General features: G+C 36.2%; 1 protein-coding gene across 1 annotated transcript in view; it reads left to right on the top strand.

Moving 5' to 3' along the window:
* Nucleotides 1-27,366, top strand: part of LOC145993976 (ATP-binding cassette subfamily C member 4-like) — a 78,259-nt gene that overhangs the window by 31,775 nt on the left and 19,118 nt on the right. Inside the window, exons 10-20 of the mRNA XM_083129999.1 lie at nt 1-210; nt 2,602-2,888; nt 4,720-4,903; nt 6,574-6,717; nt 8,523-8,728; nt 13,759-14,033; nt 16,004-16,083; nt 17,266-17,416; nt 19,893-19,999; nt 23,215-23,338; nt 26,363-26,533. Coding sequence (XP_082986125.1) covers nt 1-210; nt 2,602-2,888; nt 4,720-4,903; nt 6,574-6,717; nt 8,523-8,728; nt 13,759-14,033; nt 16,004-16,083; nt 17,266-17,416; nt 19,893-19,999; nt 23,215-23,338; nt 26,363-26,533 — 1,939 coding nt within the window. The remainder of the gene's footprint in view (nt 211-2,601; nt 2,889-4,719; nt 4,904-6,573; nt 6,718-8,522; nt 8,729-13,758; nt 14,034-16,003; nt 16,084-17,265; nt 17,417-19,892; nt 20,000-23,214; nt 23,339-26,362; nt 26,534-27,366) is intronic.

Genomic DNA, 27,366 nt, shown 5'->3' with positions numbered 1-27,366 from the left:
GAGTTCTTGCTATATGAAGAGAGATGTTTGCGAGTGAAATCTGTTTCTGAGAAGAAACAAGCTTCATTCAGACAGAGAGCTGGCGTCACAGTAACAAATGCATCCGCCAAATGGAACTCTACATCTACTGAAAATACATTCTCCAATGTAACATTCAATGTAAAGCCGGGAAAGTTGGTGGCTGTTATTGGGCCAGTGGGTGCAGGAAAGGTTAAGTACAGTTTTATTATTCCATAATTAATAGCCTGTAGTTGTTTTATGAGTACAGTGTACAGGCACGTATCTAGAAGGGTCCGAAAAAGGGCCTCAATAATAATAATAATAATAATAATAATAATAATAATAATAATAAATATAACAATTATATTTAATTTATCTAAAATAATATTAATTAATATTGTATTATTATTACATGAATATGTAAAAATGCTGTAAAAGAATAGATATATTCATTATCTAGGTTACGTGTAGTTAAGATCGCCAAAATTTGTACAAAACAACTACTCTGGCAAGGAAATTAATAACAAATAAATAAAGAATTGAATATTTATTGAATAACAAACAAGGAATTAGATTGAATTGATGAAAAGGAAAGTTCTTATTAATATTTTATGCATATTATCATAATTTGTAGTGTGTATAAATCTTTGGAAGTGTCCTTCAAAGCCGTATGATCTCAATTCCTTGCCTTCCAACTAGTTCGGTGGGAATTTTCATATAATATGGTTAACAAATGATAAAACCATTATATTTTCATTATTTAATTTTAGTACTTGGTAAGTCTTTCAGGAAGAGGGTCCGGAACCCCTGGACAACCCCCCCCCCTAAATACGTCCTTTACGTCCTTGAGTGTACACTAAATTTAAACTTGATGTTAACTCCCTTATATTCTGGTCAGCAAATTTAATCATGAGAAAGAACACGATTATTATGAGTCATGATACGTGTGTATATTTCAAACTTCATATTGATTAATTTTCACACACACACATAGATATCAATAATAAATAATCCTCTATATTTAGGTGTGCATATGCGATCATCCTCCCTGAGGCATCTAAATGTCGTCAACTAACCTAAGAGTAAATAATCTTCCCAATTTATCAGCTTTAATTTCTAAAAGGATGATCCCTCTCCTCTTTTGATCTAAAATTAACCCTGAGACATACAAAATAAATTGATTGATTTGTATTATTTTGCTTCACTTTCCTTCCACTTCTGACCAATCGTGAAGATGAGGATCAATGGTGATGGAATGAAATGGCTGAAGTTGCAATCACAAACACAAATGGATGACACAAGTCCCACGGAGAATTATACTGACTGTCCACACACCATAGCCTTGTTAGTTTGCAGAATGCGGTTCAGGGTGTATTGTATGGAATTGAGGCTGACATTTGAGAGCCTTCTGAAAGGGTAGGGTTGCTATATGTTACAGATTTTCCCGGAGAGTCCTAGAATGGTATCATTTGTCCCGGTGTCCAAAAAGCTATCTTCAGGATCTACTAATGTCCCGGAATTGGATGGGAAAGCACAAAATGATTAAGACTATAATTTAATGAATTTCGTTATTTATTAATTACTTTCTTATACACAAATCTATTACGTAAGGTATAAAATGGATTTCTGAAAATTATTTTTGTCTCGAATTTTTGTTGCAAAAACCAATGTTCTTAAATTAGGCTTCAATACAGTGTTCTCATTTTCTTTAACATCCTTGAAATTCGTTTCTGAAATACCTTATCATCTTTGGAGCCTTCGGCAGTTTCAGTATATGGTGTACATATCTACTACTTTGCTGGGTCCATGTCCCCACCTCCTCTCCCTCTCCAACAGGATTTCAGTCAGCAGCATCCCAGATTTTCACATATGAAATGTAGCAACCCTATGAAAGGGTCACTCACTCCAAACACAAAATAAACAATATTTCATCTGATAAGCTTACCTTTCATTTTTCCACATACATTTTTCTCGTGATCGATTTCGCCACCCGTCTGATAGCTTCGTCAGGCGTGTACTGTCTTGCTGCAGGCAGCGTGGTTCCTTCTTCTTCCACTTGTGCTTGTGGCGGCGCTAGTTGGCATGGTCCATTCACTTTCTGCCATTCTCGTGTGGGTGTAGTGCTTTCTTCTTTACCATGCATCAGGGTTTTGGCACTGTACGTGACGGTTCCCGGTCTCATCGTCTGCTTTCTTGGAATGGCACTTGTTCACATGTGCAGGCGGGCTTTTTGGCGAATGCTTGAAGCCCGTGCTTGGTTTCTTGTCGTGGGGGAGGAGCAGGTTGGGTGGGTGTGCATATTCCTGATGTGTTTTGATAACTAAAAAGGTGATTGATCACCTCCCTTTGACACATAATCTTCATTAATCATCACCTCACTGAGTTATCACAATCGCTTCCCTTGACATATAAATTTAAGAGATCACTCCTGGGCTGATGTCTAAAGCCAACAATAAACTTCTAATCAATCTAGTGCACAACAAAGATATATCATCCACCCATATGAGAGGTCATTAATCCCTCATTGCCTAGAGCGATAGCAAGTACATTTATTCAGCAAAAACTGTATGCTTAACTAATTTATTTTCTTATTCAATACAGAGTTCTCTTCTCCATGCTCTTTTGGATGAGCTCCCACTTGTTGGGGGAAACATAGAGATCGGAGGGAAAGTGTCGTATGCTTCCCAAGAGCCATGGCTGTTTGTGGCCAGTGTGCGCCAGAACATCTTATTTGGTCAACCCTTTGACCGAGAAAAGTACGATCACGTGGTGACAGTCTGTGCTCTGAAGCGAGACTTCCAGCAATTCCCGCAAGGTGATTCCACCCTTATCGGCGAGAAGGGGGTTTCTCTTAGTGGAGGGCAGAAGGCAAGGATAAACTTGGCCAGGTATGATTCACAACAATTGCTTTTCAAAACTAGGTAATGTTTAAGCACCAATATTCTGCTATGAAATCTGAAAACTCACATAACAAATCCTCTGGTACAGGAAATGTTCCTGTAATCATTTTGATAGTGATTATCAGTTGCTTTCATTACTAGCAACTATGTCCAGAAGTAATACACATTCTTTAAAACTTTATCTTGTGCATGATCATTTTTCTGATTATGAATCTTGATTTACACATATATACAATGTGTTGCATCTTCACTTTCTTGTTAATCCTCCACCACAAATTTTATGTTAAAGAACACACACATAATGATTATATGTCGATTTATTATATGTAAACATAAGAGGGCTGTTAAATACGTGTACATATGAAAAGTAGACAGCGTAATGCACACCAATCTATTACAGAGACTACGTGTGGTCGCATCCAAATATGCAGCTGCTGTTGCCTAACAAACCGTTCCACCTGCAGAATCCACCTACTGTTATTTTCTGAATCTGGACATACGTGGAGTTGTCGTGGTGGAAGGCGTGACAAGTTCATGCTTCAACTTGCTGTAGCCTTACGCTTGGCAGCCATATTGCAACTTAAACTTTGCAGAGGCAATGTTTATGGAATAGACGATGTAAAACTCATTGCTTCTTGGACATTTTATTAATAACACTGAATGCAGAAAAAATGTGAAAGAATAAATCACCTGCCACATCTTTTATAAGTAGTAAATAGGTGGATACCATTGTGATGTTTGGTGGGCATCTGCCTTCTGCTTCTGTACTGTGCACCCTGCACCCCAGAGTGCAGTGGGTGGCATTCGAGCTGACACCTGGCAGGCAAAGGGGCTACCATACTGCAAGGTGGCATGTGGATTCGGACGACTTCGATGGCATTAGTAGGCAATGGGAAAGAATGGAACAGAGCACTTGCCAATTTGGACACAGCTTGTGTCTACTCATTTACCCGATTCAATTGTTTCTTGTTGTTACACAAAAGGCCAATAGATGGCACTAATTGGATCCTACACACACTATCGCATTCACAATTGACATGAGGAAACACAATGCTCAATCTGCGATAAAGATTTGAACCATAGAATATAATAAAGTATGAGACATGATGAAATTAAACTTGTTCAAGGTGCATTTACAGAGATACAGAAACAAGATGATAGACATAAAAGGAACACTGTGTGAAGATATGGGAGTGCAGTAGATTTCCTCAGAAGTCTCAATAGGCATTCATGCAGGTGACCAATGGTGTGTGGTGGTGTCAGATACTCTCAGCAAAAATGAGTCTACTGCTTAACAATTTATCATTTGTGCTGAATATTTCACCCTTTAGGTAAATTAGGGCTGTAACCAGAATCTTCCAACTTTCATTGCCAATGGGTCATCTGTTGCAACAATTTGTGTTTGAAATGGACATAACAGAATTTAATTTATAGGATCATGAGTGGACCCCACAATATGAGCTATTGAGGTGGTGGCAATATAGATTCAGTATCAGTATATTATTTGTCAGCACTGTTTTGGTATTGTTTAAATTATCACAGCATTCCATCTCTAAAATTCAGAAAATGACCACTGGGCAACTTCTCTAGTGGTCCCAATACTGGCCTACTGTTCTTTGTGAGTGCCCTTCATCAATTTCATCATATCATCACTCATTCTCATTGTCGCAATTAGCCAAAAGTAGCAGAAAACTGACGCTAAATCAAAATCAAATCCAAATAACCACCGCAAAAACATGGCAATTGCAAACAATTCTATACACATAATAAAACTGGTACTCATTCATGCATATTCACTAAACATGGTGTTAAATTTCAGAGCAGTGTATCGTAATGCAGATGTGTATCTACTCGACGACCCATTATCTGCCGTTGATCCACACGTGGGGAGACATCTGTTTGAAGACTGCATAAGTGATTACCTTGCAAAAAAGACCAGGATACTTGTTACACATCAAATTCAGTACTTGAGGAATGTGGATTATATTGTCATTCTCAACAATGTAAGTCTAGTACAATTCACAATTATACTGCTAATCAGTGCAAGTTGTGATACTCTCTTATATTTCAAAGCAATTCAAATAAAATGCTTTTATTTTGTACATAATTTGTTCATATTATATACTTCTTTTTGGTTATATCTAAAAGAAATTTCAATCTTTTAAATGAAAACGTAACACAAAAATCTTGGAAAGTGAGGGAATAGAACTTGCAAGTAGAAAAGCCATGAAAAGTCAGGAAAATCAACATGTGAATTTAAAAAATCAGGGAATCAATATGTAAGCAAAAAATCATGGAATTAATAGTCACAGAAATAAACATATGAGTAAAACAGTCATGGAAAAACATGAAATTTTGTTAAAAATCTTCGAAAACTTGGAAAAGCTTCGAAATATTAAATATGTTGTTGTGTTTTCCAGGATAATGGATTGAAGGCATATATCTTATTTTAGCTGTAAGTAAGTTTTAGATTGGTGAGATTCCACACAAACAATTATTTCATATATAATCTTCTACTTTATTGTTTAAAAAGTGCTATATAAACTTCAATCGTCTGATTCATTAATCACTTGAATCATATGTACTACGAAACGTCAAGCAGCCTGGGAGTACATTTGAAGCGTTTGGAAAACCTGGAAAAGTTCAGGAATTTGGTTGAGATTGGAACCTCAAGTAAGAAAAAAAAGGCATTGTGTGAAGGAAACAAGTTAATAAACCATTGCGATTTTCCTGACATAAGACTTGCTTTTAATTGTTCATGTATAATGTGCTCTTAAAAGCTAGAAGTGGACTATTTTAATTTTTTGTTTGTTTAAGTTCACTTTGTGCCCAGGTAGGCTAATTGGGACAGTTTAACATGAGATCCGAACCAATGTGCAATGTAAATTCACCGGGAATCAAATGTGAGACCTCTTCATTACAGGACAACAGTGTTACAGTACACCATAGGGAAGGTCCAAACTAATTTATAGCAAAAATCTGTTGGTATGGGAGGCGGTAAGACCAGAGAATTCGACTTTAGAATCTGGTCTAGAGATTGTGAAATGCCAGTATGTCAAGGTTGTTCAGCTACTATGGTGGAGTGGTTAGCCAGGGGTCCCAGGTTCAAATCCCAGGCTGGGCATGGATGATTGTGAGTGTCCATTCATCAATTTCATCATGTCATCACTCATCCTCATCTTCACAAATTAGCCAAAAGTGGCACAAAAATCGAAGTAAAATAAAGCAAATCAATCAATCAAAGTCGTTAGTGGCCATCACTTCGGGAGGAGGGGCAGGAGCAAAGCTAGATAGCAGGTCTGTAGGAAATGATATTGTTACATTATTATTATTATTATTATTATTTTTAAGTGGTGTATGTAAAACAAGCTATTAGCAAGTTACATCTATTTAAAGTGTGACCAAGTGGAGGACTTTGCCCCACAAAGTTGTGAACCAACATTGACTCTGACAACATGGCTTTTCACACAGATTCTCCAATCAAATTCTCTTCACCTTTCAGTGCATACCCTACCCTAGCCAGTACCTGTACTGAAGATTCACATAGTAAAGTTAAAATTTGATTTTAACATCTTGATATGGTTATTTTGATAAACTGTTCAACTGGCCACACCATTAGGAATATGTAACAGAAATGGTGCTGTTTTACCCATATAAAACATTTGCTTTTCAGGGAAAAGTTGAGAGTCAAGGCACATATACAGAGCTCCTGGGAAGTGACAAGGACTATGCTAAAATTCTCACAGATGAAGACCTAAATGAAGTAGATGAAAGAAGGGACTCAATCATCAAAACACTAAGGCAAATTTCTGTTCAGGTATGATAGCATTACTGAATTCCTTAAAAATGCATAAACCATGTAGAAAAACAAGCATATTCTTACATCACTTTTCACATTACATGCCATTGTTCAAATTGTCAATGTGTATGATGACTGAATACATAAATATTACTAGGCAAATTGCCCAATATATGTTCATTAACTTAGTTTTATACAATGGCATGTTAAATAATTCAAAGAAAATGTCAGTGAAGCAGTGACAATTAAAGGGTAATGTAACAAGATTTTCCTTCAGAGGTGGTTATAAATTTTGGAAATTTCAGCATGCATTTCAAAGAATCCATAAAAATCTACCAGGCCCATACCCGGGATTTTTTTGAGGGAGGGGCCACATTTACAATATATATATGCAAGGTGTTTTTAATTACATTTTTTTGTTTTTTTTACTTAATTCTTTGTGCCGCTTCCAGGCACAAAGACTGTCACATGGCATATAGTTTAATACATTTTGTTTTCATTCAGTTTTCATAAGTATTTGAATGGTACAGTTTCACAAATTAGCAGTGTTTTCATATTTCCAGCACCACTGAACAGCAATAATAATTCTATGTTTAGACAAAAATATATATTTGTGAATTAAATGTTGTGTATTAGCAATGATTATTAAAGTAAAGAAAATGTCTAAATGTTAGTTAACAAAAAAACATACATTTTCGCAACTCGACTGCAATTCAAAATAAAATATGGGACAGGGATTAACAAGAATGGACTGTCTTAATTAAATCGGGACATCTGGTAACCTCGCATCAATGGTTATGAAATAAAACTCCAAATATTGCAGACTTCAGACTTCTCATGCCTGCTTCTCTCCAGAAACAACCCATTCATTTACGAGGCGTATTCGGAAAGTAAGTACCGAAAGGGTGTAAAAAATAAAGTAAAATAGTTTTGTACCTTTTTTGATTTACATTGCATTCTACAGACCTTAAACTACTTTTCTACATAGTTTCCACCATTGTTCAAGCATTTTTCGTAGCGTGGCACTAGTTTTTGTATCCCATCATCATAGAATGTTCCCGCCTGTTACGAAAGCCATCCATGCACTGCTGCTTCGACGTCGTCATCCTCGTCGAAACGCTGACCAGCAAGAAACCTCTTCTTCAGATGAAGAAAGAGACGGTAGTCAATTGGTGCCAAGTCAGTGCTGTTGGCGGATGAATAAATTGTTCCCAGCCGAATGATGTGATGAAATTTTGAGTTTGTTGGGCCGTATGCGGACGAGCATTGCCGTGAAGCAACACAATGCCTTCGCTAAGCATTCCGCGTCTTTTGTTTTGAATTGCACGATGCAGCCGAATTAATGTGTCACAGCAGGCATCTTTGTGAGAGGTCTGTCCTCTAGGCAAGAATTCAACCATTCTTGCATTGAGAAAACAAATCACAGACCGGACTTCACAGTTGGCGGGCCGATTGATTTTCTTGAACATTTCAAACCTTAAGAAAACTACAAAGAAAAAGCATGACTTGCTCCCACGCGTGCCTGTGGCTAACTAACGGATGAAGGACATCAGCGAGAACTCACATGGTCGCGACAGCATCGCTACAGCAACAATATTTGCAAACGGTACTTACTTTATGAATACGCCTCGTATTTATGCAAGCACAAATTTGAAAAATCGTCAATGATATATTCGCAGCTCTTTATAGGTTCACATTTAAATATTTGAGACTTCGAGGGGATCCCATGGCTTCCATGGCCCCTCCACTGGGTACGGGCCTGGTCTGTACAAATAGCAAAATTTATAATGTTGAATTTTCATTATATATATAATTTATTTTAGAGCAAGGATTCAGAGGTCCAGCCTCTAGAAGAAGTTTCAAAACCCGAGGAAGTGGAAGAATCCAAGTCTAGTGGCAATGTGAAGCTTTCTGTGTATTTAAAGTACTTCCGAGCAGGAGGAAATTACATTGTTGTATTTCTTGTTCTTTCTTCATTTATACTGGGGCAATTGGCTTCAAGTTCTGCAGATTATTGGTCATCTTACTGGTAAGTTTTCTTTCTTCTTAAATTCATTTTTGAATATAGTTTCAATGTGACTTCTTTATTAATTGAACATTTTTTTAAAAGTTCAAAGTGAGAAATGTGTGTTCAGCAGTTGAGATGTCAGAAGAAGTCCCATTTGTATGTTGATGGCAAAGATGTGTGATGTGAATGGAGAATACATAGGTTGATGTTGATTGAATTAGTTTATTTTATGTTGTTGTTCTGCCACTTTTGTCAATATACTTATTCTTCTATAAACTTATTCTTCTATTGATCAATATACTTATTCTTCTATAAACTTCTTCTATTATTTAACACACTTCTTCTATTTGTCAATAGGCTTCTTCTTCTATTAATTAATAGAATTCTTATTATACTTCTTCAATATATTCATTCTCACATTCATTACTAGACTTCTTCTTCTACTAGTCAATAATCTTCTTCTTCTACTAATCAATATATTTATTCTTCTATTCGTTAGTAGACTTCTTCTTCTACTAATCAATATACTTATTCTTATATAAACTACTACTTCTATTATTTAATATACTTCTTCTTCTATCCACGAAATCATACGCCTTTCATATATTTATTCCTCTAGTAAATATATCTCTTATTTACAAAAGAACCTATATCCAAATTGCTTCATCTATTAAACATTGGATTGATTCCTGTATCTTCCCTGCTATATATCCCTTCCTTTTGGGCTTTGTTAAAGATACAATAATTCAAATCAATATTTTGCTGCGCAATAGCCTAATACAAGCAGACAAAAGGGGTTAATCAAAGGGTGCCGCCTGTCCCACGCTCAACCTCGATCCGGGTCAGCAATATATGTGCCGCAACAGAAGTGCTTGGGTGCCACCATTGAGTTGGTGCCGCACCAGGGAAAACAACCAAAAAGGTCTAGTGAGAAAACTCCTTCCCACTAAGAAGGTAGAGATTAAAATTGTAATCGCTTTTTAACTTCATTAATCTTTACATACAACCACATTTGCTGCACGTGTCGATCATTTCTTTATCTCACCTTTATCCATCTCCATTGTTTATCTCAGTTCATAAATATATGTAAGCACAATTAATTTCAGTTCACCAAACACTTTCATTCAATTTGCATGCGCATTGTTACTATAATCTGCGATCCTAATATTTCTTCCACGTGCTGCCATCTATGATTCCTTCTTTCAATCATTGGCCATATGGTTTACACGTGCGGGTACGTAACACAGATATGGTGATAAAATGTATCTATCAAAATGTGATTTGCTGCATTTCGTTTCTCAAAATATCCAGATAATTGTAAATTTAGTTATACAGAGCATTCGAAAAGTCCCCACACTCAACGTTTCATTATTTAATGCTTATAATTTATTGAACTTGTCAACACAATGAATACATACATTTGTTAACTATATCTTGAAACACATGAAAAATAATTTGAAAACTAAATGTGAGGAATTTGAAAACTAAATGTGGGTAATACTGCAATCTCTGAGATCAGTAACACACTGATAATACAGCAAACCACTTTCCGCATATTGAAATACACAAAAAGAATATTAAAACTAAATTTAAAACAATCATGTACTGCACTTTTACCTGGTGCCGGATCATTGGGAAATAGATTTCTCCATTACTCCACACATCTTTCATATGACTTAAACTCAAAATATGCTTCCAACAAAGTAATTCGCTGTGCGCACGTAAAAGGTATTGTTGGCAAACTGTGATTGTAAGTCTCACACCGAGGACTGTAACAGCGGCACTGCTCTAAACATAACAAACTCGTTGTCCAAGGCAGGGGCGCCGACTTGTCAAAATTATTGGGGGAACTCTAATCACTGAAAAAAAATGATGAATGACTCACTCTCTCCCCTTTTTAAGTTTTGGCCTCAGTGTTCGGAATCTCATAAAAGCCCATGAATTCCTCTAAAATATCAACATTTTTATTCACAGTTCGAATGCAGAATATTTATTAATTGTCCACAGATGGATATGTCACAAGTTTCGTCAATCATAAAATAACAAAATATTCCCGACTTTTAATATCTGCTACCACGGAGCGCAAAACAGATCCCCCTAATATATCAATGATCTCGTTCTGAATGTCATGTGAGAGCCATTTGTAGCCCGAACGTCCGATCCACTACCCTAGTTCATGCACATCGTCCTTTGAAACTCTTTTTAGTAAAAATTTTAACAATACTCATTCATAATTACATACTTAGTATATAGTAATAAGTCACATGTGTTTCTGCCTCTGGTCATAGTCGCACCAAAGTTGATGATTTAGCGGTCTCAGCCCCCCCAAAGTTGATGGTCTAGAACAGTGCTCGAAAACTTTTCTTCAAAGCCAGGCGCCAGCTCTGAAAATCAGGCGCCAGGAAACTACTATTAAAAAGTATTGTTAATTTGCTGAAAACATCTGAGAATTGTTTTTCAACAATATATACCAACGTAGAAATTTTCAGCGAAAAATGCAGGTTCGAACAGGACTCGAACACGAATCTCTGATATACCGTGCCATTGCTCTAACCACTGAGCTACAGAGGTGGCCTGGCCTCGTCTGATTTCTCGCTGTCGCTGTTTTACCTGCATGCCTTTCATTGATTGATTGATTTAGTTTATTTTACTTCGCGTTTTGTGCCTCTGGGCTAATTTGCGAAGATGGGGATGAGTGATGAAATGATGAAATTGATGAATGGACATTCACAAACAACCAAGTCCGAGCGGGATTCGAACACTTGGCGTTGCAGCGCGATGTGCTAAGAACTTGGCCACAGGGTCCGGCTGTTGCCTTTGAAATACAGTAGACTTCGACGTTGCCTGGTTCCTCCCAGCGTAGAGATGTTAATTATTGAAGATCAGGCACACACAGGAATTGTACTCCATAGAAATGTTCGGTGAAAAATGCATTAACATCTCTACACTGGGAGGAATCAGGCAATGTCGAAGTCTACTGTGTTTCAAAGGCAACAGATCCCGTTGCGGTAGCACTGCAGAGACGATTACATTCCACACAGGTAAAACGGAGACAGCGAGAAATCAGGCGAGGCCAGGCTGGCTCAGTGGTTAGAGAAATCGTACGGTATGCCAGAGACTCAGGTTCGAGCCTGCATTTTTCGCTGAAAATTTCTACGTAGTACATCTTCTGTGTGTGCCTAATCTTCAATAACAATACCAACTCTTAACAATTTGTGGGATCATTTGTTGGTCTTTGACTAGTCGTAAAATAGTTGCTTTGTGAGGTACAACAGAAGTAGGGGATTTTTCTTGGAAAACCTCTTGCACATGAGTGTAAGAATGAGTAGTGAAATATTCTTCAACAATGCACACGCACTGCTCCAATGAATACGCCATGCTGAATCAATTAAAAGAAGAGGCATAGTAGCGCTGAAAGTGAGCGAAGAGAATTCAGTGTAATCAAAGACAGACTAGGATTCTCTCAAGAGTCCAATTTCGGTACAAAATCTTGGTTTATAATTTTTCACGTAAATGTATAGCCAATAATACTTAGGCACATGTGACGTGCGTCTGTTGGCAATATTTCGACCTGCCGGATCCTATGGCTGAGTGGTTAGCACATCGTGCTGCGACGCCAGCGGTCCCGGGTTCGAATCCCGCTCGGGCATGCTTGTTTGTGAATGTCCATTCATCAATTTCATAATTTCATCACTCATCCTCATCTTTGCAAATAAGCCAAGAGGCACAAAACGCGAAGTAAAATAAAATAAATAAATCAAATCAAATCAATTAAATATTTCGACCTGCTAGCATTGCCATATGTGTCCCGAAAATGGCACTTTTTCACTCAACCCATAAAATCACCAATAAAAAATCCATCAAATGTTGCACATGACCAATATTGGTCGCTAATGACAGATTGACATGGAATCAGTCATCTAATTATGACCCTTCGATAATTTCTTACGTATTTTTCTCATTGAAAAGTGCATTTCTGGAAAAAAAAAAATGTACGCTGTCTTCCGCCAGTTATTGATTTATCTAAATTTTCTGTATGGAGAAAACTGATAATTTTAAGCATTGAAAAATATCTGAATGGATGAGACTATATAATGCAGAAACCCCGGTGTAAATATCTCTTACGGTTTTCATGATATACATTTTCAAAGTTTGGGTTGTGCAACTTTTGAAACACTCTGTATAAGAGACTGAGCATCACGGTATTTATAACATCGCTAAATCATTCGAGAAAACAGGAAATGGGGTGTTGGGGGACAAAGAGTAAGAAATTATTACTGACTCTCTGGAATGTTCACAACGTTGATTTTTTAAAAAAATTGCTAACTTACGCTGTGCTGCAATTTGAACTTAGAATCATCAAAATTTCGTACATATTACAGCATAAGATCATAGTCGCCAGGCTGAAATTTTAACCGGGATTTTTCGAGCCCTGGTCTAGAAAATTTCAAATGTATATTTAAAGTTAAGTTCATGTGGCACAATTCAGAGTAAACTTTACAAGAGAAGCAAAATAATATTGATCCTCTTAAGCAAAATTATTTGGGGGGCTCTGCCCCCACACCGTTAACACTGGGGTTGCTCGAGCCCCCTCAAGCCCCATGGAGTCGGCGCCTATGGTCCAAGGTCACACCAATCCCTATTGACAGGCTTGGCAGCTCATCCAGATGAATGCCTTAGTAGCTTTTTTTTTTTTTTAAGTATGAGTGTGGAGACTTTTCGAATGCCCTGTATAATTATAATCAGCCCACAGAAGTTCAGCTTCACATTTGCCAAGTCTTGAAAAATATTCTTTAGTTTAATTTCAGCACACACATAATTAATCTAGGACGTTAACAGGACACTACCCTTTATCACAAATAACAAATGATACAACAGATTTTCAGTGTGCTATCACATAAGTTCTTAAATTACATAAATAGAAAGAAGGCCAGTGGTTGGCTTAATTAAATAACAAGGATAGAACCCTGGTGAAGACAGAATTTACACCAACTTTTCAATTATGTTTATGTCAAATATTAAATTACACTTTGAATATGCAATATTTTCAGGACTACCCAAGAAGAATTACGGCGTTTTTATCACAAATCTATGGAAAATGGGGAGCTGCACATGAAAGATGCTAATCATACTGTAGTGAATCTCCTTAGCACAGAAGACTGCATGTACATCTATTCAGGAATTGTGGCATCAACATTTGTGATAGCATTAGTGAGATCGTTCTCATTTTTCTCTCTGTGTTTAAGAAGCTCAGTTAATCTTCATCACAACATGTTCAACAGTATTGTAAAGACAACAATGAGATTCTTCCACACAAATCCATCAGGTAAATTAACCTTTATCAAATATCTAACTGAATAGTTGAACATTTGTTTCTCGTCCACTTACGTTTGTTTTCTTTTCTATATAAATTAGGGATGAGAAAGATTCTTTGGTATTGGCCAATATAGGCCTATTGATAAAATTACCAATAATTTTACCGATTCGATAAATCTGTAAATATCTTATAATTTAGTGCATTATTCTGTCATTTTGTTAACCTTTTTATAAACATACAATGCCCTATTTTTTTTTCTAAGAAGCAAATATCTAAACATAAAGGTTTTTTTTATGCATATCAGTCATCCAGTAATATACAATTATTAAGGAGGTCAATGAACCAATAAGATACTTCAATGACCATTTAGAATTTTATATTGGATTGGTAGAATATCGATATCTGTAAATTTTATATCAGTACTTTATTGGTATTGGCCAAAATTTAATATTGGTTCATCCCTAATATAAATGAATCATTATGGAATTTCAGACACAAATTATTTCTTTATTCCTGACAATGTTTCAGGTCCTTTTATGGAACTTTCAACAAAGTGAAATGAATAATAGCAACAATATCAAAATGGATAACAATGCTTTCTACACAACAATATTTGCAACAAAGCAAAATAAAACAATGAACAAATTTAAATGAAAATTTTTAAAAATTAAAATCATTCTGCCCTCTAGATGCTTCCATCCATAATTGTTTATTTGAAATTTGTCAAATTTTCATGAAATCTTCTTGCAATTGTTGTCAAACAAGAAACATTGTTATATTCTTGTATATTGTAGCCACAATTCATTTCATTTGGCATGGCAAAAACACTGCAAGAAGATCTGAATTTATCAGCATAAAAGAAATGATTTAAATTGAATTTCATTGTGGTTCATTTCGAAAAGCAGTTAATGATTACAACAAAATACATCTGTTCATGAATTGGAAAACAGATAATGCAACTTATCACATGTTTGCATGTGGCCAATGGCAACATACTTGTAATGGGGAAAAACATACAGAGAGCAAATAAGGTGGACAGGGTCTTTTTAAAATCAATTCTTTTTTTTTTCATGTTAAAAACAGTGTTTGGAGTAAAGGGTTACTTGTAAGGCAGTTACTGATACTGCTAAGTGTAACTAGTTGCTTTTTGAAATAAGTATCTGTAACTCAGTTACTTTTCAGGTAATGAGTAATTACTTTTCTGTATGTTTAAGCAGTAACGGGAATATGCAATATGTTCCTAAAATAAAAAATAAAATGAAATTTTGTACATGAGAAAATGATTTGTGCAACATGTTTTTTTTCGTATAAAGGTCTACATTGAAGTTTTTTATTTACCTCTATATTTTCATTTTTTTATAGTTTCTTTAAAGTTTACTTTATGCACATAGGCTAATCAGGACTGAGCCTACATTTAAAGTAGGATCTGAACAACTATGTGTCTCCACCAGGTATTGAACCCTTGATTACCCTTATGGAGAGAGCTGCTATATATTTTCATATTTAGACATATGATGTTTATTATAATTTAATTAGGGCTGAGCCGATACTGATGTATCAGTATCAGTCGATACCAGTGTATTGATATCAAAAAGTTGGATTTTATTTACCGATATTTTGCCAATACTTTTCTGGTATTTTGGTCTCTCATGGAGTCTGTAAAAATGTCATATGATATTTTCAGGGAGTCTAAATATTCCGGAAAAGTGTGTAAAATTCAAAGTTTCCATTTATTTTACACGAATATTGTGGGAAAAATTGAATTTTGTGATTACATAATAGGAATTTATTGTTCTCTTGTAATTCTTGACTATTTTGAATCAAAACTCTGTTAAATTGATTATTGACAACATACACAAAGTACTTTGATGCAAGTACCAAAGATTCAATTATATTATATTTTATTTACAATGATGCTTCATGTTTGAAAATATATGTGTATGGATTCAGATGAAAACTAAAATTTATTATTTATTCAGGTCGTGTTATGAACAGATTTTCCAAGGATATGGGAACACTAGATGAGACACTGCCACGAATCATTCTTGATTCTTTGCAGGTTAGTAATGTTACTGGAGTTTGCAAGCTTTAATATTTACAATAATTTAATTTGAATGTCACAAAAAAGTAGTTGTTTTTTTCCATTAGACTTCTCAAAATCATAAGCATAAATTATAAAAATATGGAGTTCATTTGTTTATCATATTTCCTGTTTTAACACTTTCTTGAATGTTTGCATAACTACCATTCCACAATGAGAAAAATACAAAAGGTACTCACAAGTTGTTCTTCCAAAAATATGATATTTCAGCTATGATTTCCCGGATTTATCCACAGGATCTGTAACATTAAAAAGAGTTGTTTCAGTTTGTTTCCAAGCTCACTTTATGCACAGAAAGGCTAACACCAAAAATAAGACTAGAGTGTAGATGAAAACCACGAAAATTGAATTTTAAGTTTGCTTTCTGCACAGATAGGCTAATTGAGAGTGGACCTACAACTTAAACTGTGGTCCAAACGACTACATGCCACCAACCAGGTATCAAACCCAGGAACACTTGATTACAAGGCAAAAACTAAGTCCAAGGAAAGAAAAAAGGGAACATCTGGTAGTTTTACATGAAGACAATTCACAGCCCACTTGGAAACAAAGAGCTCTGCAAATGAGATTCAATAAGCTGACCACATGGCATCCGATAAAAAGGCATTTGGCAGGCCTTGTGCTCGGAAAAGGCCGTTGGTCAAAGAACTTCAAATGTATTTTTGTTATTTAGTACTATATTTCAGCCACTTCTGGCTAATTGCGATAATGAGGATGAATGGCGATTAGTTAAAATTGATGAATGGACGCTCATAAAGAATACCCATGCCATAGTTGTAACTTGAAACTGGGAATTTTTCTAGAAATATCAAAAGTCGACCATTTAATGCACTCAACCACTGAACCGGCTGAAAATAATTTGGATGTCCTTGGGTCTCCTCAATACAGGAAGAAGGCAAATCTTGCAATTGCAATAGTTTCATTTTAAAATGTAAAATTTCAGATTCATAAAATGAACTTTTCAAATAACTTCTAACAAACATATCAGAAACGGTTATCTGAATTTGGTGTTCAGTATGATTTCTACACCAGTTATTTGAATTGTTAAACCTACATAGATTTAAACATAGATTTAATTTGATGACAGAATTCCAACAATGGAAAGGGCTCCAAATACAATTCTTTCTTCTTATATTTCAGATGAATTCATCCATACTGTCTTCCTTAATCATTATTGGTATTGTTAATTACTACCTTCTTATTCCTGTTTTCATAATGGCGATAATATTTTACCTTATAACAAGAATATACTTACCCACCTCCAGGAATATAAAGCGTCTGGAAGGAGTAGGTATGTATCTAATGTTGCTTTTCAAGATTAATATATGATGTGAAATGGATTAATAATGGTACACATTTGCTTTTTATTGAAGAAAAGGAAGTATTTTTTCTTTTAAAAAAAACATGGAGATAAGGCATGTTATTTTTCAGTTCATAAACTGTTACCAGTGGAGTGCCCAAGGGAGCTTGGTAGGGGTCATAACACTCCTTTCCCTTTGGCCAAGCATCCCTAAGAAAAATAATGTCAAAGGCAGGAAGAGATGGCAAAATGAAGGCTGACCACTAAAAAAAAGTATGCGCAACCCGCTTCTTTCAAAAATCCTTGGCCCACCACTTACTGTTACCCTTTTGTCTTATATCAATACAGCTAAAGGTTAAAAATATTTTTAAAAAATAATTTTGTCTGTTGATATGAAACTCAAAAAGATAAACATAGGTATGTATCTAATGTTGCTTTTCAAGATTAATGTATGATGTGAAATGGATTAATAATGGTACACATTATTGGTACTTTAAAACTAAATTCCTTATAAAAATATTTGTATGTAAAAAGAGGAAGATATGAGTGTGATACTAAATTCTATGCATGCTTAACATGAAATCTTGAATTTGGAAATTACCCATCTTATTCTCTATCTTTTCTAACCTTACATTTCGAGAAAGCACAGATTTTTTTGATAATTTTTACACCTGAAGACAAGAAGAGGTACTCCCTATTGAAATATAATGTTAGAATAGATAAAGATTAACTGAACAATGGAAAATGTTCAGTGAACATTACACTCCAATGAAAAACCATTAGCATGAAATGTTAATTGGACATTATCCATTGTCTAACACTTTAAACCACACTTCTTACAAAAAAATTTGAATATTGTTATATTAGGCACAAGTTGGGAATAGTGTTGTACTATGCAATTGATGATAGGCACGGTGGCATATGTTGGTGAAAACACAAGAATGTCCAGCAGACAGACAGATACTGTGTTCTTATTGAATTCCAAAGCTGTGACTATCACCTAATGCCTAATATAACAATATCCCAAACTTTTTATGAGGAGTGTATGTGCAACACTAGAAACATAGTTGCAGTATATCTATTCTAACACTACGCATCGAGAGAGGACCTCTTCTCTCGTCTTTAGGTGAACAAATTTATTCTCTCTGGTGGTGAGAATTGAACCTATGACAGATCCATGATTTTATTACAAATATAGTGTGCTAAACAATTATTCCATGGTGCCACTCAGAATTCTGTACTAATTTCTAATTTTTGAGAAGAGAGGGACCATATTTGCTTGAATTCTACACTGGAATGACTTGTAGGGTTTTGGGCAATTGCTATGAAAGCTTCTTCTTTGATTTTTCTGTTTTCAATTTGGTTCTTTGCATAGCACTGTTACGTTGCTGCACTGAATTCTATGTGATTCACTCCATGCATGTTCGGCACTTTTTTAACTATCTGTTACACCTTTGTATGTGAACTAACACTAACATTCAGTGAATTTAAAAAGAAGCACATTGTCACTAATATTCAGACAAGTAGTGTGCATATTTGTCAGCACTCACCAAAAGAAAATACACAAAATGCAGTCATGATAATGACAAAGTGACTTTTCTTGGGGTATCAACCTGGTAGGTTCTGGATGGGATTATGAACTTTCACAAGAGCTAATCTCATTCTCATTTCCATCTGTCCCTGAAGATGATAGTGACAGTTCTTAAACACAAGGAGACCTTTGCACAACACCCCTGTTTGATAGCTCCAGGTAACCTCTACATCATTGTTTGTGACTGAAACTTGAAAGTAAATTTCTTGGGTCATAATAGCACACTTGTTACTTTTTGAGAATATATTGCTCTTGCTAGGGCTGAGCTAATATCGATCCCAATGTATCGATATCAGAAAGTATCAGTTGGATTTATTCACCAATACTGACCGATACTTTCCTGGAGTGCCATAATTTTTGGGGATCCTCAAAAAAGGTACAGAACACTTTTGCAGTCTAATTACACTGCAAATTATGCAAAATTCAAAAGTTTCAGTTATTTTACACTAACAATGCATGAAAGCCAAAGGCAGGAAATGGCAAAGGATGATGATAATTGCATGAGAAAATGGATTTTGGATTAAATCATGGCTATTGTAATATTTCAAAGTAATTGTTTGAATATTTTGGAATAAAACTGGTAAATTAATGCATATAATTGTAGTGAAATACACACACACAAACATTAATCAATATTTTGAAAAACCTTTGATACAATTTTCAAACATCGGTATCAACATTGGTGAGAATTAGTAAGAGTATTGACATTGATATCACTATCGGTTCTCAGTGGTATCAGCTCGGCCAGTTTTGGCCCTTGTACTTCCTTTAAATCAAATCTAGAATTAGATCAGACTGAAAAAAGCATCATAAAACATACCGAAATGTTGCTTGTCTTGGACGTAATTCTCTTCTAATGGACTGAATTTCTTTCAGCCAGAAGTCCCGTCTTCTCACATCTGAGTGCTTCTCTAGAAGGCTTGACAACAATCCGTGCCTTTGGAGCTCAGGAGATGCTCAAAAAGGAATTTGACAATCAACAGGTAATGGAAATTAACTTTATGTGGAATGGTTTGAAATGTTTCCCACATCATGTGTCAGCATTTCTGATTCGTGATTTCTTATTCGTATTACTTTAAACGAGTTTTCAGATTTTTACAGGCAGGTGGTCCATATGTGTGGAAAAAACCATCTACAAATACTCGTATATGGATAGAGAAACAAGAGTTAGACATCTTGGCACATGATGTAAGAAAGGGGGTTCCACTTCTTCTTTTTTTTAATGAAAAGGTGCAAACATATCAAAATGGACTAGTTTGGGGGGGGGGGAAGGCATCCATAATTTCAATGTGTCTCTAATACTTATATGTCCACAATGATTTATATTGTTGGTTGCTTGATAGACAATTATGTTAAGGCTTGGTTGGATCTCTAGCTAATGCCGGTGAAGCTATTTTTTAAACTTGCTCTCCTTTCCATAAACCACTATGATATTCCAAAATCCGATTAGAATTCCTTCTAGAGCATTCATGTGAATCTTTGTGTGGTTTGCTTTAGTTGTTGTCTAGATATTCACAATAGTTTAATGGGCTTACGTAGCTATGAAACTATTGTAAATATCTAGATAATAGCAATAGTAAACCACACAAAATTCACGTGAATGCTCTAGAAGGAATTGTAGGATGTAATTTTTCAAATTTTGGAATATCATAGCAGTTTTTTGAAAGGAGAGGAAATTTGAAAAATGGCTTTACTGATGTCGGTCAATGATCCAGGTGAACCTTACTGTGCCAGTTTCTCAAAATTTTAAACTTGAATAGAGCACACATGCCTGGGTGATGTTCATTGAAAGCCTCTGGAATAACATGACAGGGTCACCCAGCACACACCATAACAATCTCCACAAGTTTTCCTTGCGTTAGCAAAACATATTCTTCTGTTGAGCCACAAATAACAAAAAATAAATAAATAAAATAGTATTGAAACAGCAAGATGGGCCGTATCCGAAAGGTGCAAGACCGTACTTGAAGTGAACACTCTTCGAGAATGTTGTCCCAGTTCAGTCTTTCGAATAGCACTTTTGACTGCAGTGCCAAACAAGATCAGTAGATACAATTAGAAAACATTGTTTTTCCTGCATTTTAAACACTTTTATTTCACCATAGAAATTACATAGCATTTCAAAAAGGTCTTGTACTTATATTTCCATGTAGTAGAAGAACTACAAGCACCATCTGCCTGACGTTCAACTCCCACATTTTCAAACAAGTGAACAACTAATGCATAAGTCTAGTAAAGATGACTGCTATCTCAAGTGCTGCATACTACAGACTAGATTGCTCGTTTAATTTGACACTTTTGAACTGCGCTAGGCGATGTCACTTCCGATAAGTCCGTACTTCAAGCCTGCATTTTGGACTTTTCAAACAGTCAGGCCACCAAGTTGGTAACATACTACAGGGTGGCTCAAAAAGTCACTTAACACCCCCGGTACAAGGCCACTGTAGCACGCAACATGGAAATGGTAATGACCAATCGTTATCAGGCCAAGGGGGAACCACAGTGATGCTACCCACGTGGTCGGCGGCCATCTTGATGTTCGCCATCTTGAATTCAACTTCAGAATTTTAAATGGGAAGGGGGTGATATGATATATCAAATCAGGCTAGAATTTCACGAGAAATGCAATGGTGAAGGTTTTTCCGACGTATTTTTAACCAGTAAAAAGTTATGACTGAATTCTTGTACCAATTTACTCCTTTTCGAGGTGTTAGAAAAATGCCTTAACATTTGTTTAGTGCATAGGCAATACATCGAGATCAAAGCGATGTCTAGGGAGAGAAGTTCGCATGCCATTGCACACGATTTTTATCGGATACATCCAAGAAGAGCTGCGCATTATGAATGGTTGTTGCGAACAATTTAAAGTGTGACGCTTCCATTGAATTAAAAGTCCTTCACAGTGACAAGGCTAATGTTTATGTTCAAAAGGAAGTTCATAAACAGAATATTCGACCCTTGTCATCTGATAACTAACTTTGGATAGAAACTGCTTCACAACGTTCCCATACTGTTCTGGTGTTCCTCCCTATTGGAAAAAACTCTGTAAAAAGTACCTTCTTCCATAAGCAAGGATGAAAAAACTGTTTATTTAACAAATCCAAGTAGCCCTAAGCATTTAAGGTTCCGTTGATAGAAAATTGACTAACCAGTCGTGTTCCACACAGCATGCCACACCATTAACTTACCAGGACTAACCATTCAGCTTTGATCTGTCGAAAATGGGTTATCAGATAAAAAGCATTGAATATTCTGTTTATAAACTTCCTTCTGAACATAAACATTAGCCTTGTCACTGTGAAGGACTTTTCATTTAATGGAAGCGTCACACTGTAAATTGTTCGCGACAACCATTCATAATACGCAGCTCTTCATGGATGTATCCGATAAAAATCGTGTGCAATGGCATGCGAACTTCTCTCCCTAGACATCGCTTTGATCTCGATGTATTGCCTATGCACTAAACAAATGTTAAGGCATTTTTCTAACACCTCGAAAAGGAGTAAATTGGTACAAGAATTCAGTCATAACTTTTTACTGGTTAAAAATACGTCGGAAAAACCTTCACCATTGCATTTCTCGTGAAATTCTAGCCTGATTTGATATATCATATCACCCCCTTCCCATTTAAAATTCTGAAGTTGAATTCAAGATGGCGGACATCAAGATGGCCGCCGACCACGTGGGTAGCATCACTGTGGTTCCCCCTTGGCCTGATAATGATTGGTCATCACCATTTCCATGTTGCGCGCTACAGTGGCCTTGTACCGGGGGTGTTAAGTGACTTTTTGAGCCACCCTGTATAACAGGTTCCCTCCCGCTGCCTCTCTCCAATATCACATCTTTGGACATTAGCTACTTGAAAGGATGAAGTATCAGGTTATGTTTTCGAAAGTCAGAAAACAGGGGGCAGTTGGTACTTCATGCTCTGCCCACGCATCACCCAATGAAGAAGCCACTTGGCAAGCCTCTGAGGGCTGTTGTATGATGGAGTTTTGTTTAGTTTAGTTTTTAATTAAGTTAATTCAGTTTTTCATAACATCTATTACATATATTTCAGGAGCACATCACAGTTCCAAACAATGTGATAAAAAAAACAAAAAAAAACATGAATAGTTTGACAAAGTTACTAAATGCTTGTGATACTTAGGAATGTAACTGAATATGAACTAAGCATTCCCATTTTTTTCCCTTGCAGAATTTTCATACCTCAGCATGGTACATGTTCCTAGCAACAAGCACTGCCTTTGGCTTTTGGTTGGACTTTTTTTGTTTTATCTACACTGCACTAGTTACATTTGCATTCTTTGTTCTACCCGGAGGTGAGTACATATACATAGAAATGAAATAAAGTATTGATTCAATAATATGGAAATTGTTATTTGGCTTTCTACTTTTTTTCCTATGTGGCTACAATTTTGGATACTCCTGTATTCAGTTGCTGCTAAGTAGAAATATATTGTGTTGTAACTAGTTTTGAATACATGTGTATTAATTTCTTCATAATTTTGTTTGCCCATAATGAGTTGATTCTGGTACTAAGTACACATTCATTCATTGTTACTAGGGATGGAAGATATCGGAAATTTGATATCGCGATATATTGTCAAGAAAATATCATCACAGACAAAACAATACAATATTTTTTCCATATTGTGATATCAATGATATATAGTCTCCACGATATATATCTCTAAATATTGTGATCATATATCACTGACACAATATATATATATATATCACCAAATATCATGAATTATCCCTCACAGCCCTTGAAGGACCGAGGCCCATGAAGCAACTCTGTGTTGGGTGGATGATGATATATTGTCTAGTTGATATTGCCTGGACAATATTTTTCCAATATCACGATATATCACCCGATCCTAGTTGCTACCCAAACTAATATCTGAACTCTGTGACATAAATGCTTCCAAAGTATCTCCTGAAGGTGTAGTGTACACCCCTCCCCTCCCCTGCCTCCAACATTCACTCTTTTAAGTGGAATAGAGAAAGAAATATAGTATATAACAATATATAAAAAAAACATGGGTATGTTTTCTTCCTCTAAACCATATATTCAGCCAGTAGATAATTTCAGTGAGGTAACACACAAAAGGTTGATTACAAAAGAGGAGGGCTTCCCTGATGGCATAGTTGTAATGTTGTTACCTTGTTATCAAGAGATCCCGGGTTTGATACCTGGTGGAGACACATAGTGGTTTGAACAACACTTTAAACTGTAGGTCCAGTCCCAATTAGCCTATCTGTGCGTAAGTTGACTTAAAACTCAATCAAACAAAGTAGTAAAGAATACAATAGCAGGCAGGCAATGCCAACCTAAGAAATTACTAAAGTGGATTTTCTTTTAGAAAAAACTTGTTCCTTTAAGCATGTTTTGTTGCACTTGACTTTGTACTGTTAATATATGAATAGTTTTGAATTGACAGTAACATGTTCATTAATGTACTGGTTCTCTTCTCCCTCTTTCAAAGTTATGTAATGTTGGCATTACTGCTTTGTGGTGTAAGGGAGAATTCACACACATGTCACTTGGAAATTAGCCAACCAGCAGTAACGTTTCACACCATAGTGGCATGACAGGCTGCACAAGCCAGTTTTCCATTGGTGAAATCCTCAAGTGATACGTGTTCCCTGTTGCTTCGATGTGAATTCTCCCTCACAGCCCTTGAAGGACCGAGGCCCATGATGCAACTCTGTGTTGGATGGGTGATCCATGGTCTGTACATTAAACCTCACACGGCTATTTTCTGACTTTCTGGACAGCCTGCAATATCCTGCTGGTTCTTTCAAGCAGCTGCCCGTTCTCACTCACAATGCTGGGTCAAAACTGAAGTTCTGGAGCTCCTACTGGGAACCAGTGGCGGCTGGCCAAGTGCAACAAGTGCAGATGTTTTCACCTAATTTTCATATTAATATTGACATTTTTCATTTGGTTGTTAAATTAAACTATATCCCAGCAGAACGCACATGATAATACTCAAATAATACGCCGCTCGGCGCTACGCACGTGAAGAGTTCGTCGTAGCATAAAGAAACCAAGGGCAGACGCCGCCAGGTTGCTGAAGACTTAAGCCGGTTGTCATGGCAACTGTGACATCACCTAGCGTTGGCCTTGAATGGGTGTCCCCTTGTAGGTGCAGCAGTTCTGTCGTCGACAGAAAACATTGCATCCAGTGTTTGTGGCAAAATCGTTGCGTTCTTGCGAGATCTTGTTCCGCGTGTGTGTTTCGCGTTTCCTATCGTGTGTTGTGTTCATGTGTTGAGCTGTGGTTTGTAGTCAACGGCAAAGATACTGGTTAGCAAATTGTCCACCGCTATTTTCATTACTGTTTTTATTCTACATCCTGTGTTGTTTTAAGGAATGAAACTATGTTGGTTCGAAGCAGGCATTGTTCTCTGCTTATTGAAGTCTTTATTTCAATTCATTGTCATCACATTGTGAAATTCAGAAGGAATAAAAATGGTGGTGGACAATTCGCCTACTGTTTATTTCGCCGTTGGGTGTACAATGAACCCAGTAAATGACTTAGTGTGTAATTTGTTACAGACACAATTTTCCAGATGGACGGATGAAGACAAAAAGACATTTTAAATTGTGGGCGGCCCACTGACATTCTTCAAATATCAGTTAAGCGAGAGAACAAAAAGGCAGGGAAATCGTAGAACATTAAATTTAAAAGTTCCTGGTTTGTCGACTTTCCTTGGTTCTGTAGTAGTCGATATTTGCAATCGTTGTTCTGCTGGCCTTGTTTGCTGTTTAGCAACAAATACAATGTGTGAAATAAAGAAGGGTATAACGATTTTGTCAATATAACACATTCTCTGCATAAACACAATGATTCGGTGGAACAGTTAAAGTGTAAGTTACAATTCAAAGTTTTTAATTTTTTTTCATTGCCTATAAATGTACTTCTTCACCTGTTATTTTAGGCACGAGCCGCTACTGCTGGGAACCCAGGAAATTTGGCTGCACAGACTCTCACATTAAGTTACTACTAGTCCTGAATTCACATGTAACCAATTGTTTCTAGTTTTAATACCTGTATATTTTGTTGTTACTTGCTTGGAATACATATAAATTCAATTGGCAGACAGTGTAAATATACGTACGTATATGTCAGAATTTTTTCAAACATGAAGTTTGAATTTTGGTTTTAAGTCCATTATATGCACAGGAGGCTAATAGGGACTGGAGCTGTAGTTTAAAGTGGGATCCAAACCACTTGTGCCTTCACCAGGTACCACATATGGGACCACAAATGCATTCTAAATGCTAATTTTTTTGTCTTATGTATTCTTTAACTAATATTGTGTAATGTTTTTAGATGCATTCGGAGGAGAAATTGGCTTAGTCATTACCAGGACCACACTTCTCACAGGATTTTTCCAGTGGGGTATCCGTCAAACAGCAGAAGTTGTCAACCAAATGGTATCTGCAGAAAGGATACTCGAGTACACCAGTCTCCCAGAAGAACCTAGGCTGATGGCAACTGAAGGTAGCAGTAACTTTTTTTTTTTTTTTTTTTTTTTTTATATATATATAATAGAACATTGCGAAAGAAAGTATTTAAGCAAGCTAAATATCTATAAAATAGGGATGGACTGACATGAAATTTTAGTGATAAAGATGAAGTTCAACATTTTATCGAGTCCATAATCAGTATTGTACAAGTCTGGTTTAAAATGGTGAAAACCTGAATGAAGCATCCACTTTCTTAATTATACGAAAAGGCAACTAGGAAAATGAATTGGCCTTCTGCCATACAAATGGAGAACAAGCACGCTGTAGCCAAACTGAACATCACGGGAAGTGCCCAGTCCTGTTGTCTACTACAATGTATATAGGCACATTCCAAAATTTGCAAAAGTTTAACACGTTAAACGAGTTATGGCAATTGGCCATCCCATAAGTGCATGCATTTTGTGAGTTTCATTATAACATTCTAAAAGTCGTTTTTTGTGCAATGCATGAACGCACGAAACGCATGGGCCAGGAGGCTGGTTTGTTTGGCGAGAATCATCTGCTGCTTGCAGACAATGCCCGTGCATAATGGCTTCAAATTGCACTAGTTTGGAAAAGGTATCACAATTTTAACAGAGAGCAATATGAAGCAACATGCATAAGATTAACTGTTCTTACAATGTGATTAAAATGAGTAACAGTATCAGCAGTAGAGTTTATTTCTGCCAGAAGGACATGCATTCCACTGGATGCCATTAAAAAACTTTCTCTAAACATACCGCTGCGCCTGCGCTTTCGCCTAGAGCATCCCATAAGTCTGTAAAATAACTGCTTTCACCAGGTTCTCGAGCCCAGTTATCTTAGTTA

This window comes from Lepisma saccharinum, chromosome 10 (genome assembly GCF_977018435.1).
Source record: "Lepisma saccharinum chromosome 10, izLepSacc3.1, whole genome shotgun sequence".
Taxonomy (NCBI): domain Eukaryota; kingdom Metazoa; phylum Arthropoda; class Insecta; order Zygentoma; family Lepismatidae; genus Lepisma; species Lepisma saccharinum.
The sequence above is the reverse complement of the archived record's forward strand: the minus strand, read 5'-3'. Positions and strand labels throughout refer to the sequence as shown.